This window comes from Beta vulgaris, chromosome 4, assembly GCF_026745355.1.
Source record: "Beta vulgaris subsp. vulgaris cultivar EL10 chromosome 4, EL10.2, whole genome shotgun sequence".
NCBI classification, from domain to species: Eukaryota; Viridiplantae; Streptophyta; class Magnoliopsida; order Caryophyllales; family Amaranthaceae; genus Beta; species Beta vulgaris.
Window position 1 is genome coordinate 15,569,404 of NC_079205.1, and position 13,761 is coordinate 15,583,164.

Genomic DNA, 13,761 nt, shown 5'->3' on the forward strand with positions numbered 1-13,761 from the left:
GGGTTTTAGAGTTACCTCATTTTTGTCATTTGTAGTTGTGACTTCGAAATCACCAACTTCAATGACTCTCCATACCTGTAGTTTTCAGCTTTGATGAATATCTCCATCGGTTCTTCCAGTAGTTGTAGTACTTCCCATTGAACATGGAGGCCTTTGAGTAGAGTAACCTTCTCAAGTTTCTCGTGGTATTCATTGTTCCTTGGATCTTTTTCTCAATAGGGTTTCCTATCTTCGTGAGTTCTAGCTCTGATACCAATTGTTATTTCCCTAGGAACACTACAAGAGGGGGGGTGAATTGTATGTGTAGAAATAAACGTAACTTTTTGCGGAAATTTAAACTTAAACAATAAACAAGCTAGAGGAACACAAGGGATTTTTACGAGGAAAAACTTCTTGGGCCCAACAAGAAGAAACAACCTCGACCACTAGGGATTTTAAACTCAACTCTTTCACTAATTAGGCCAAACAACTTTGTTACAACCTAATTCTATTCTCGAGCCACACCTTGAGTTCCTAAACTCAAGTTCCTGAGCCACTGTTCCCTTAACAGTAGTTCCTCTCAACTTCACTCGAAGTTTTCTCACTCTTACTAGCTTTACTCAAAGCTTCTCTCTTACAGAACTTCACTCAAAGTCCCTTACCCCAAAAACCAAAATACAATTGATCGAAATAAGCTTAGTGGAATTAGAGTAAGTAAGCAAAGAACAAATGGCTATTATGAGAGAATGAAGGCACTGACACTTAATTAGTTAAACTCACTTAATTACTTAGTCAGACACACTTTGGAACTTATTTAGACTTCAATATTTATAGTGACAATAATGTAGAACGTGGGAGTTAAAACTGTGTTCATGTAAACCATTATCCCATGATGTTCCTTCCCTTAAGGAACACGTTCTTAACACACCCATGATCCCATGATTACTTGTTTGGACGTGGACATGTTATTGTTACTGCTCCTAGATTATAGGAGTTACTTGAGTCTTTATCCGAAAATCAGTTTAATTTAAAACAGATAAATATTAAAACTAAATTAAATTTTTAAGAAAATATTATCTTCTAATTAAAATCTTAAAAACCGAATAATACTTTTCTTATCTTTTTCGAAAATTAAAATCTTTTCCTTAAAAAGATTTTCCATAAAAACTGATTTTCTCTTAGATAGAAAACGGTTACCTATTATTTAGGCGTGACTTACTCAACTTCATATTGAACCGTTATACTGCTTCAAGCCTAAGTCTAGTTCCTTTTATTGTTAAGTTCCTTTAACAGATTTGTTAGTGCCAATTCGTTTGTTCCTTAGAAAGAAACAAACTCTCATTCTCAAATAAGACTGCCAATGTTCCTTACCAACATTACTTGTTCCTTTACAATGGAACTAGAAAATAAAACGCCTTGCTTTATTCTTCTTGATCCAATGCTGCTCCAGTATCAACTTGGGAACATCTTCACTTAGTTCTTCGAAATCCTCACTTGACTTCTTCCTTGACTTAGTATTCTCTTTGTTCCTTTCGATGATACCTTATAAATCATACACTTAAAATAACTCATTAGTTCACTACTTAGTTTGCATCTTTGTTCTTTTCTCATCATCAAAACTAGGGTTCAACAGTTAGTTTATAACTTAGTTTCTATCTCTGTTCCTTTGTTATCATCAAAACTACGGTTCAACAAACTTGATCCTTTTGGTTCTTCGATGAACTCTAATGTCTCTGAAATTTTTGATGGAGGAGGACCTACTTCTTTTCTTGTATGACTTTGTATTGAATTTAGATCCTAATGGAGTTTTTTCCACATCGTCAAGAATTCTTGAATAGCTGAAATCGAGAAATATTTTATCGAGAATGTAATCGTCCATTTGAAATTGAAAATTTATGCTAAATACATAGACATAGGTTTATATATATAATTTAGGGTAAGGCTCTTGTGAAAACACCTCCTTTATGTCAGATTGTTTTTTATGTGAAAATACATCCTATGCTCTATAAATAGAGTGATATGTTCTAAATTATGTATTTTTCTCGAAAAGACTCCATTAAAGTTTTGAACTCAAATTAAACCAAGTTTTCACAAATTATACTAAATTTTTTTATTAAATTTTCTGAAATTCAATCTTATTAGCTCTCATTTATTAACTACGAAATTATTTCATATCTCTCTCCTCTAGAAGACTAATTCTTTCTCCTCAAGAATACCCCATTTTTTTTCCTCTAGTAGACTTTGTTTGCCTCACAATGTGATTTTACATATGTAGTGTTACATATGTTCTACAAGTTATTATATATGAACTAAAAAATAGTGAATATGTTCTACAAAATTGTGTGCATGTTCTAAACTTTTAGTGGAATTATTTAGAGGAAAAATTCACAACAATAATCCCAACTATAACCACTTTTCTCATATTAATCCTAATTACATGTTATTCCAGTATAATCCAAACTATGGTATGTATCTTCTCAAAATGATCTCAGTTGACTAGTAACTTACTAAACAGGTAAATTTTGAGATTTTTTCTATTTTTAATTTTATTTCATCCTTACTCTATCTATTATCTTCCTCTCTTGTGACCTCTCCGAACCACCACCTCCTTCACCCAGCCACCACCTAACCCGAAACCACCTTCGCATTTAACCACTCCCTTAAAACCACCTGAACCACTTCACCGGCGTTCACTCCTCCTCCACCTTTTTTTGTCCTCTCACTCTCTCCTCTCACTTCGGCATCAAAGAAGCAGCAACCTTCCTCAATTTCTCTCTCCTCCAAACCCCTAATTTCATTCTTCCATACGTTTATCATCAACCTTCAATCTTCATCAATGGATTCCCACGAAATCTCTCTTCTACAAACTTTAGCGAGAAGCAAGCTACAATCAACACACAACCAACACTATGCGCGATGTGCTGATAAGTCCGTCATTGACGCCGCCATTGAAGCTCTCAAAGGTTTGAAGTTGGAGAAGTCTTCGATTGAAGAGCAAAATCAAGCGGTTGTGAAGAGTAATGGAGGTGATAGTAAAGAGGTGTTTCATCAAAGCGCGATCAATATGCTTGAGAGGAAATGTTTTTTGTTCCTTCGTTTGAGGTTTATGGTGGTGTTCCTTTGTATAATGATTCTTTTTTTTATGAAGGCTTAAGTAGTTGTGAATAATGTAACTTGGTTGATTTATTGATTTGGTGTTTCGATTTGATTGTTTTTGTGCTGGCGTGGTGGTTGTTGTTTGTGGCAAATGATTTTCGATGGGGTGGGGATGTTTCCAGGGTGGCTTGACCTTGCTATGGTGGAGGCAATGGCTTGGATAAATAGGGAATGAAATGGTTCTAACTTCTAAGGGTGGATGGGGGTGGTTTTTTGGTCGGTCTGATGGTTTTTAAAGGGGGGTTGGGATTGTTTTCGAGTGTGTGGGATAGTTCCCAGGTTGGTGGTGGTGATTTTCGGGGGTGGGTGAGGTGGTTTCAGGGGGTTACAAGTACTAGTGTTTCAATAGTGGAGGCGGCAATTAATGAGTGAAAGGAAGAGAGAAAGAAATTATTTTTTTTTTTCTTTAAAAAAAAACTTGATCTACGAACCAGCTTACGCCATGTGGATGAGGTAACCTGTTAAATAGGTTATAACAGGTAATTGATCAATTTGGGAAGACAACTCATATAATTTGGATTATACTGGAATAACTACGTAGTTAGGATTAATATGAGAAGAGTGGTCATAGTTGGGATTATTATTGTGAATTTTTCCTTATTTAGAATGTACACATCATTTATCATATATTTGAAATAATTTATAACATGTTTAAAATAATTCAAAACATATTTAAATAACTTAGAACGTACTTAAATATTTTAGAACATACTTGAAATAATTTAGAACATAAGCTTGAAAATTTAAAATTAAGTCCTTAAGAAACTTAAGACATAGACTATGTTTAGTTCACCTGATCTGATCTGATCTGAACTTATCTGATCTGATCTGATCTGGTCTGATTTACAAGATTTTATCTTTTATAAAATATATTATTAACATTATATTATTACTTTGTAATTCATTATTATGCAATACATTATAAGATTTTATTAATAGTATTACTATTATTATCATTTTATTTCTATTACAACTTTTACACAACTTTTATTATTATTAATAATAATAACTATCGTCATTATTATAATAACAACAACAATAATTATAATCATAACAATAATAATTACTACTAAAAATAATTATATAACCCAAGTCATTAATTTATAAGAGCACTTATACAATGTTTCACACTTTCCCTTAAAAAAAAATTTCACACTTGAGAAGTCGGTCGATTCAACTCTTTTTTTTCATATAAAATAACATAAGATATATAAACAACTATGACTTACGTAAGAAAGAAATAAATAGTGTGCAACTTTAAATAGCTTGAGAGATTTGGAATTCGGTAGGAAGAGGTATACCAAATCTAAATTTATAATTTGTATCTCGCACTTAGCTTATTTTGAAATGTAATCCGAACTCAGTAGTTTCGTTGTCATGAATTTCAGCTATCATATTTTATATATTTCTTATTTTTGCGTCAATCTTATGTTCTTAACACGTGGCTTTTAATTTTCTATTATTTAATAACAACAAAATAACTTAAACTAATAACAATGATATTTATAATGATAACAACAAGATTAATAGTAATTACCAATATTAATAATTAATAAGTACAACAACAACAATAATAATCCTTTTGAACAAATGTACTAGTAAATAATAATACTCCTTTTGTATTTTTTTATCTTTCTCACTTAGAATCTTGACACTATTAACAATTAGAGAGAATCTTTTAGATTTTTCTCAATATATAAGAAAAAATATAGTCATGTGGGGTCTTGTTTGATTCGTCTCAATGAGTACTTTATTAATATTCAATTATTATAATTTTTACTAATATGTAATGAATGATATTTAATAGTAATAATGAGTTATTAAATATAAGCATGATCTGAACTGATCTGAACTTATTTTTTCTGATCTGATCTGATTAGATCTGAAATAAGCAAAAATAAGGTGAACTGAACATAGCTATAGCCTAGGGTTATCCTTAACAAAAAAAAAAAAAAAGCAGTCTTTACAGCTGCCCCTTACTCAAGTTAAAGGGTCTTTTTGATTTAGTTGCTAATCAATCCTCTATGCTAGCATCTCGTGTAGTAAAAAAGATGTATTGATGTTCTAAAAATCATAACATATATTCTCTAAGTTATTGTACTAAAGTGTTGCATATGTTCTCAAAAGTGCTAAATATGGTCTAAAAACAAAAAGTTAAGTATGTTCTGGAAAGTGTTGCATATGTTCTAAACATATATTTTTTCTCACATAAGTAACCATTCTAATCAGATCCTAACAATATATATATATATATATATATATATATATATATATATATATATATATATATATATATAGGGGTAGGATCCGCTAAAAACAGCTCTTAATCTGAAAACTGAAAACAAGGGTAACTTTTAACCCTTTTAGGGTAACTTTTAACACTTTTCGTTTTATATATTTCAAGGATAACTTTATTTATTATAAGAGTAACTATTACCACTTTTAGGGTAACTTTTACCATTTTTAGGGTAACTTTTAGCAATTTTAGGGTAATTTTATATATATTTCAAGGGTAACTTTTAGCACTTTTAAGGTAACTTTATATGCTATAAGAGTAACTTCTTCCACATCTAAGGTAAATATATATATTTCAAGGGTTAATGTACCATTTTGTTTTCCAATTACAAAAACTTGACACTTGATGTTGACAAATGACAAGTAACACCTCCGACAGAACAATAAAATCTTCACCAGAAAGTTTCGCAAGAAGTTCGGCTTCATCGTCGACTCCATTAACACACTTTCCGTACTGTGTGGAAGCTTCTTCATGGAGGAAATTCGAAATAAATGCAAAAAAAAAATCAAAAAAAATTTTTTTTTTAAAATAATCTGATTACTTTACAGTTCTAATAACAATACTGTGTTTAATCAATGAAAAACAAAAAAAAAATCGATTCAAAATAATCAGTGTTTTTGCTTGTTGTGCAGTTGAAGAGAAATAAAAAGTTAGAGAGAGAAACAAAACTCTAACGAGAGCAAAATCTGGAGGAGTTGTGGTTAGCGCCGACGAGAGAACGACCGGAAAAAGATGAATAGAAGATGACATAAACCGGAAAATCAGGGGTAAATCGGGAAATCATGACGAAATTTCGCCGGAGTTTTTCTCTTTCTCTCCTACAAATTTTGATCAGACATGAATTTTGCTTTTTTTGTGGAGTTCTTTTTTTTGGTTTTTACTTGAGAGAGTATAGAGAGAGTAAAAGGAAGAACAGTGTGAGAGGAAGGAGGAAGAAATGAGGAGAGAGAAAAAGGAAGTGACGGGGTGAAGAGGAGAGAGAAAAAGGAAGAGAGAGATGGTGACGCGTAATGAGTTATAAAGGGTGGGAGTATTGAACGGTCAAGATAGAATGTTTTCAGTTTTCAGCCTAGGAGTGGTTTTCACAAGATCCTATATAATATATATATATATATATATATATAATATATATATATATATATATATATATATATATATATATATATATATATATATATATATATATATATTATATATATATATATATATATATATATATATACTATTCACAATATCATATGGGCCCCTTTGTAATTTGTAATCAATCTAGACATCTAGTATTGTATCTCGAGTAGCCTTTATTTCTTTTTTTGTCTTATTCAAGGAAGTTGTAGTGCCAGCAGTAATTTGAGATTGGATTGGCATCTCATTGTCGAATTTTGAACTCAAACAAAGCTATCAAACTAATTTCATACGTTTGAGTATCAAAGATATTATAATTGTAAGTTAGCACCAAATTAATGTAAGTTGGTAGGGAATTAAGACTTACTTTGCAATATCTATGGAAAAAACTCAAAAAAAAAAGTATTTTCTTTTCCTTTAATGACCCACATAACTTTTTCCTCCTAAAACTCTACCATCAAAGAAGTGGATAAACTAATATACTCAGAGGAAGTATTTTCTACCATCAGTATAAAAAAATAAAGGTTCCAAATTGGGTAAAGCTACTATGATTGTCATATCGGCCAAATGTAGAGATATTATTACAAGAATTATATCATTGAAGATAGAGTATTAAGTTCAGAAGTCATAACAATGGTTGCATACTTGCACGCATCGAACATTCATATCCCCCAAGTTCATACCATAAGCATCATCGAAGGCAGCCCACGAAATATCAAATAGACTGCAATTTTAACAAGACCTGGACATCAACAGGAGTTCAGATTTGCTCAGGTATAGCATTAAAATTGACTAAAGCAAAGCTAAGGCTCAATTTGAAGAAGATACCAGGAAGTAGTTCTTTTCAGAAGAAACTCAACTACAAACAATAGATTTCCTTAGCATTAACATGAACAAAAACAAGAACTTGGTCGGAATATGGAATATCCAGCCTGAAAACATTATCATTTAACATAGTACTCTATAAATCAGGTTACCTAACACAAATTGCCTGCTAAACTGAATCAAACTACTAACTTAGACTCTTCTGTTACTTGTGGAAAAAACTCGTCAAACTTGAAGCTTTTGGCAACTTCAAAGAAGTGGGCAACCGCTTCCTCTGGTGTTCCCACAAGAACACCATGTCCAAGATTTAAGATGTGACCCCTCGGCCCTGCACATCTCACGACTCTGCAAATGACATAAAAAGAGATCAGTCTAATCACGTCCTTGTTCAAGAAGCATAATCCACCACCAAACTAAAATAATTTATCTCTATTATATAAAGCAACACATGGGGGACACCAAAAAATAGAAAAAGGAAAAAAAAAAAGAAAAAAAAAAGAGGATAACTAATTGTTTCATTTGAATGAAAAAGGGGGGGGGGGGAAGTAGGACATTTAAACTGAACATCAGTTTTTTGAGAAAATAAAATGTAAAGACAGTTTTTCTACCCAATTAATTTTATTTTCTACTTCATTTGTTATCACATGTTATCGAACGCATTGCTTGCATGTAAGACTAGTTATATATATGGTTGCTTAGTTTGAGATGACAACCTATGGATTTCATCAGTCAAGGCTGGAAGAGGAGAAAACAAATAAGCAGGGTCTACATTCCCCTGCACACTAACTTCCGGACCCAATCGTGATCTTCCATCAGCCATGTCTACTGTCCAGTCCAGCCCAATCACATCAACTCCAACATCTTTCATCCTTTCAAGCAGGCCACCATTTCCATTGATGTAGAGAACCAGTGGCGTTTCAGGGCATCTTTTCCTCACGGCATCTACTATCTGCATAATATAGACAAAAAAAATAACAATAAAATATAGAGAAACAAACTCCATCAGATTTTACCTCAAAAGTTACAACTCCCCTAAGAAAGAAAGTGATGACAATATAGTATACCTCTTAAAATCAAACTCAAGGCTATGAAGGACAATAATACCACCCAAAGAAGAGAATACAATTATGCTAGGAGGGATGTCTTCTGCTAACATGGTGTTAAAAAAGATTAAGCTAATGCCTACAGTGTTTTCAAAAAGGCACTTTGCAACTGTCACGCAGATGAAGCTATTATCTACATTCAGATTAGGCAGCTCAGAAATCCAGAAAAACCTTGGTGCTTGGTGTTTCACAGATACACGATAACAGGAATATAGTTCAACAAAATCTAGCAAAGCCATGAAACCGAAATAAAACCCACACCAGCAGCAGCTATAGAATTACAAATCATGCTATGCAACCCTGCCCCACAATCAACTTAAACATCATTAACCACACCTCAAAGGAAGGCAAGAAAACCGGAAGGGAAGGAGGAACGTAAAAAACACCAATCATAGAAAGGAAAGCATTATTATAAAATTGGCAGCAAAAAGGAAGGAAAGAGGAGGTAATAGGTGACTCATAAAATTTGAGGACCAAAGTATCCAGCTTTTAAAGAAAATTGTTTACTTATAATTACATTGCAAATCTTTCTTGTATTGGACTGCTGTACAATGCAATCAGCAGAGCATAGAGAATGCATCTTTGTGGGACAAGGGACAAGGGACAAGGGCTTAAGATTTGACACAAAAGAACTTCTTCAGCTTCTTCTTTTCTTTAAGTTGAAGGTGTTGTAGAGGGTTGTTTTCCTCCATTAGGGGACTATAGGGAATTAGGGGTTTGCATCTAGAATTTTCTAGCTTTACAGATAAAGAAAATTAGTCTCCTCGAAGACAACCTACTAAATATAATACACATTCCTTGACCTTCAAAATTAAACAAGCTCAAGGAAGCAGAAGCAGAAGCAGACAAATGAACAATGATCTACAAGCCACAAAATGAAGAGCATATAAAGAGAATTACCTGTTTAATATAAGGCTTAGACCAGCGTTCCCACATTTGAGGTGGAAGTTGTCCACCCCATGAATCAAATATTTGAATACAATGAGCTCCAGACTTAATCTGGTAAACTATATATTCAGTAATTGCCTCAGTTAAGTGTGACAAGAGTGCCTCGAGTACATGAGGTGAAGTATGGCACATCCTCTTTATTGTGGTGTACGTGCGAGTAGTGCCCCCTTCCACTATGTATGTTGCAATAGTCCAAGGTGCACCCACAAAACCCAGAACTGCAGCCTTGTCACCAACCTAAGGGGGAGGGAGTATATTTAGAAACAGCAAAGACTCATACAGCATGAGGCATTCACTCAGGTATCATGCAGAAAGCAAAAGTCACCTCATGGCGCAATATTTTAAGAGATTCGCCAACAAAATCAAGTTTCTCCAAGTCAATTGTATGCAATGCTTTCAAGGCATTTTCATCGCGGATAGGAGAATGGATAACAGGACCTCTGACTTCTTCTATGTCAAAAGGAACCCCAAAAGCAGGAAGAGGTGTGAGAATGTCAGAAAAAATTATAACCCCATCAGGGCGAAAAGCTTCCCAAGGCTGCAAAGAAATTTTCACAATGAGATCAGTTGTCTCTGATCTCTCTCTAAAGGATGGGTATTTCTCTGCAAGCTTTCTGTAAACAGCCATATACCTTCCTGCCTGGCGCATCATCCATGCTGGGGGTCGACTAACAGGATGTCCTCGCGCAGCCTTAACCAAGAGTGGATCTGAATTTTGTGAAATGTGGAGGAAATAAGAGACATAGTGCAAATACGAAACACAACAAAGAAAAAGAAATTCTCCAAGCACTTCATATTAACAGCAAGTCCTTGCAAAAACCACTACTAGTCAATAATGCTCATTAATCTAGAAGTACTATTAGCACAAGGAAAGTACTGAGCTACTGATGAGCAGAAAAGCATACACTTCCAGTTTAGTTAATCGCAGTATGAAATTATATATCAAAACAGGATAAGCATTTGCTGTACGACGGCCAGAAGAATTAAGTTATCCCTATGAGACAATGAGTGGATTCTATGCAGCTCATAAAAATCTAGATAGCACTCTGAATAAAACCATCATAAACATCATTAAATGGAATGTAAGGGGTCGAAATCACTGATGCTTTCACTATTATTATAGCATCAGTTCCACAAAGTCAATAAGAATACGCATCATTAATCATGCATAAGGTGAAACCAGCATACTACTATCTATTAAAAAACTAGATCTTTACTAAACCCTGTACCAACTATATATGAGAGTTTAAAGCATAACTTTGCCTGGGCAGTCAGGTTGCAAAAAGTGGTAAAGACTCACACAAAGAAGTCTTTGTTCTGTCTCCAATGTTACTGTGTGTCATAAGTTGCATAAATCTCCCAATTTGATTCTATATTCCTTTATTTGATATGCTTACCTGTGACTCTTGCAGGCTTCAAAATAACTAATGTAATGTCTAAAACAAGAGAAGGGGAAAAACAAGGTGGAAAAAGTTGGTTTGTTGTGGTAATGCAGATTTCTTGAGGCACAGGTTTATCTATCATAAGCCAGCAGTCCTAAATGAAATAGTCCTAAGGTACAAGGTGAAAATGCTCTCTTTTCCTCTCTGCCTTAAGTTGCATAGTAAAGGTATTCTTGTGCTGAAGCTATTGCCAGCATTGTTTTTTCAGTTTTCTTCTAACAAAATAATAAAAGCCCAATAGATATTGTTCAGCAGCAACATGGTATAGTTGATCTATATAAGTTCAAGCACCATAACCTTTTAAAACATGATGATTTGCTTCTCATCATAATGCTTACACAATAACATTTAGATGAATATGATACAAGGAGTAGCTGTAAAGCTGTAAGAAGGATTCGCAGAAGCCTAAGCTAACTTTGTTACTACTAAAAACCCCCTGGGAAAAATACCTCAAAATCCTAAACGTAGTCCTAAAATTAACCAAATATAGGAGATGAACTTAATGTAATTGAAGTGTTTTTCCTGTCTGACAGAAATTATAAAATTGCCGTCTTTCCTGAGAAGAAGACACAATCTCCATTTGGACAACGAAAACACAGGAAAATGCTCAGAATTTCAGAAAGTTTGAATACAATATACAATAAGGTAACAAGGATATGAGAATTCACCTTAGTTACCCAAGTACTTGGTTTACTCTTCTAGGAAGTCTGTCACTAAAACCATAAGATCTTGCTCGAACAAGTTTAATCCACTCCTCAGGATCTCAGTGACTTAAAGCACCATAACCTATTGATTTTCAAATACTACATGTTAACTTGGCCGTACTCTTAATCTAAATTTCACGAAAATGAGAGATGCCTCACTCTGCAGTTAAAGCATGCTCCATTTTATTAATTATGACTTTGTGCATACAGCAATTGCAATCTTAATTCCAAATTACGAAGTTCTTGTAATTATACCACCTAAATCATTCTTCACTCAACCATTAGAGAACCATCACCTCTGAGTATACCTTATGTGGGAAAGTAGGAGGAAGTTACTAAAACAATGGTGGACCTCGTACTATCTTTGAATGTGATTTCATTATTTATAAAAATAAAGTGGAATAAATACATGAACATGCAAAGTTGTTGGACAGTATACATGGACTTGAAGGCATAGAGTATGTCTTTGTTTCAATCCAGTGTCAACTTCTCTGCATTTTGATTTTCTCTATAATTAATTCAATATTGGTTTAATTTCCTTTAATGTTATATATCTTTGTACAATGGCTCTTTACGAAAGTAAATCCTAACATGCAACATTGAATATAAGAACTCCAACTTACGCACTATTCACTCTAAAATTGTGGTCTCTTCAACAAATAATCTTTTGTTCTTGAGCTATTTGCCACTAAAGTTTTAGCATATGTTCAGTGCTTCTACGCTTTCAGAAGTGCTTCAACTTACATCAAATTGCAATGAAAATAGAATAAGGCAATAATATTTAATATCCTCATCACCAAGTTGACGACATTGACAAAAATGTTCAATGCGAAATATATGAGAAGTCACATATCTTCAGGTAAACATGTAAATATCCTAGAGAATGGTGCTTATCTCCATGTATTTATTGTTTCAGGTTCAACGATAGAGGAAGAAATGAAGCGGGCACAACTAAAGTTGTCAAAATGGTCAAGTTTTCGAGTTTGATGTTGTTGACAACAACAATTTCGATAACATTGATATGTAGAGTCTTTTGTGTGAGTATCTTTACTTAAAATTGGCCCTCAAGGAACTCTTTAGAAGATACATTATATTGTAAAGATACATCACGAATTGTACATTGTAATGGAAAAGAATCATTTTATGTGTTTCCACTAATCTACATTATTCAAACAAACTAAGAAAACACAACTAAATTCACTCTTACCTTAAATCAACTAAACGAAACTCTAGTTATTAATTAAAAATGAACTTGTTCCAAAGATTTTTAGTCCATTATTCCATTAATGTTAATCAACAAAACCATGTCGATTTCGGAGTTTCGACAAAACCCAGAGAAGAATCACTTGCATTCCCTTGTTCAACTAATTGACATAAAATAATGAAATCAAACATAGAATAAGCAAGACGAGAAAAATACCAGTGGGAGCAGAAGAAGCTCGAGGAAATTTGGTGCAATTGAGGTTGAAATGAGGAGAGAGAGTGTGTTTGAATTTGAAATTAAGAAGAAAATCATGCGGAGAAAACAAAGTCGATGAATTCCAACCAATAGTGTGGCAACCACTGCAAATTTCAGCATTTAGAAACAAAAGAAAGGGAAAAATTCATCAACATTGAAAACGAAATTAATGTGAAATCGAAAGTATGAAAATGAGAAGAAGAAAGAATGAACTGACCTGGTGAGGGAAGAAGGGGTCATGTTTGGATATTGAATTAGTTTCTCTCTCTCTCTCCAGTTATTATTATCTTCAATGGAGAGGGAAAACCTTGGAGTTTTTCGTCAGTAGAGGATAGGATTCAGCTACATATATGAAACAGTCTAAATAAACTCTCAGTATATAAGGTTGAGTGTTTTAAACAGTATTCTAGTAGTTGGCTGTTTACCAAAAAGCGGGGATAGCTCAGTTGGGAGAGCGTCAGACTGAAGATCTGAAGGTCGCGTGTTCGATCCACGCTCACCGCATTTTTCTTTTTCTTTTCTTTTTTTTTTTTTTTTCCTTTTTCCATACGTAAAGTATATGCTATTATGTTAAATAAATTTTTGGGAATAGAGGAAGTCAATGGCTTATGGCTTATTACAAGGGAAGGGAATTTTCTAGTAGTGTTAGGATAATTGTTTGCAATTATTTTAAAAAGGAAAAGTTATATGCAGTCCTCAAGGCTGCATATAAGAAGTTGATAATGAA

At 33.5% G+C, this 13,761-nt stretch overlaps 1 protein-coding gene and 1 non-coding gene across 3 annotated transcripts; one reads left to right on the forward strand and one right to left on the reverse strand.

Annotated features, from left to right (window-relative positions):
- Nucleotides 1–7,341: 7,341 nt before the first annotated feature.
- LOC104891390 (uroporphyrinogen decarboxylase 1, chloroplastic) lies at nucleotides 7,342–13,405 on the reverse strand. 2 transcript variants are annotated; one of them, XM_010677078.3, is made up of 6 exons: nucleotides 13,252–13,405; nucleotides 12,996–13,138; nucleotides 9,755–10,137; nucleotides 9,382–9,666; nucleotides 8,092–8,327; nucleotides 7,342–7,723 (listed from the first exon to the last, which is right to left on the reverse strand). In XM_010677078.3, the coding sequence occupies exons 1-6, from the start codon at nucleotides 13,272–13,274 to the stop codon at nucleotides 7,558–7,560; spliced, it is 1,236 nt and encodes a 411-aa protein (XP_010675380.2). In that variant the 5' UTR covers nucleotides 13,275–13,405; the 3' UTR covers nucleotides 7,342–7,557. The 2 variants fall into 2 exon arrangements, with proteins under 2 accessions (XP_010675380.2, XP_019104647.2); XM_019249102.2 differs by lacking the exon at nucleotides 13,252–13,405 and adding an exon at nucleotides 11,540–11,657 and having other exon boundaries at nucleotides 12,996–13,133.
- A 60-nt stretch (nucleotides 13,406–13,465) lies between these two features.
- On the forward strand, nucleotides 13,466–13,538 carry TRNAF-GAA (transfer RNA phenylalanine (anticodon GAA)). The gene has a single exon. It is a non-coding gene; the product is annotated as a tRNA-Phe (tRNA).
- Nucleotides 13,539–13,761: the final 223 nt, after the last annotated feature.

Excerpts from the sequence above, each read along its gene's own strand:
- LOC104891390 (XM_010677078.3), bottom strand. The coding sequence starts at position 13,274 with ATGACCCCTTCTTCCCTCACCAG. Across the intron at positions 8,328-9,381 it reads CTAAGCCTTATATTAAACAG|ATAGTAGATGCCGTGAGGAA; the intron begins GTAATTCTCTTT and ends TATATTATGCAG. Across the intron at positions 7,724-8,091 it reads TTGACTGATGAAATCCATAG|AGTCGTGAGATGTGCAGGGC; the intron begins GTTGTCATCTCA and ends TGTCATTTGCAG.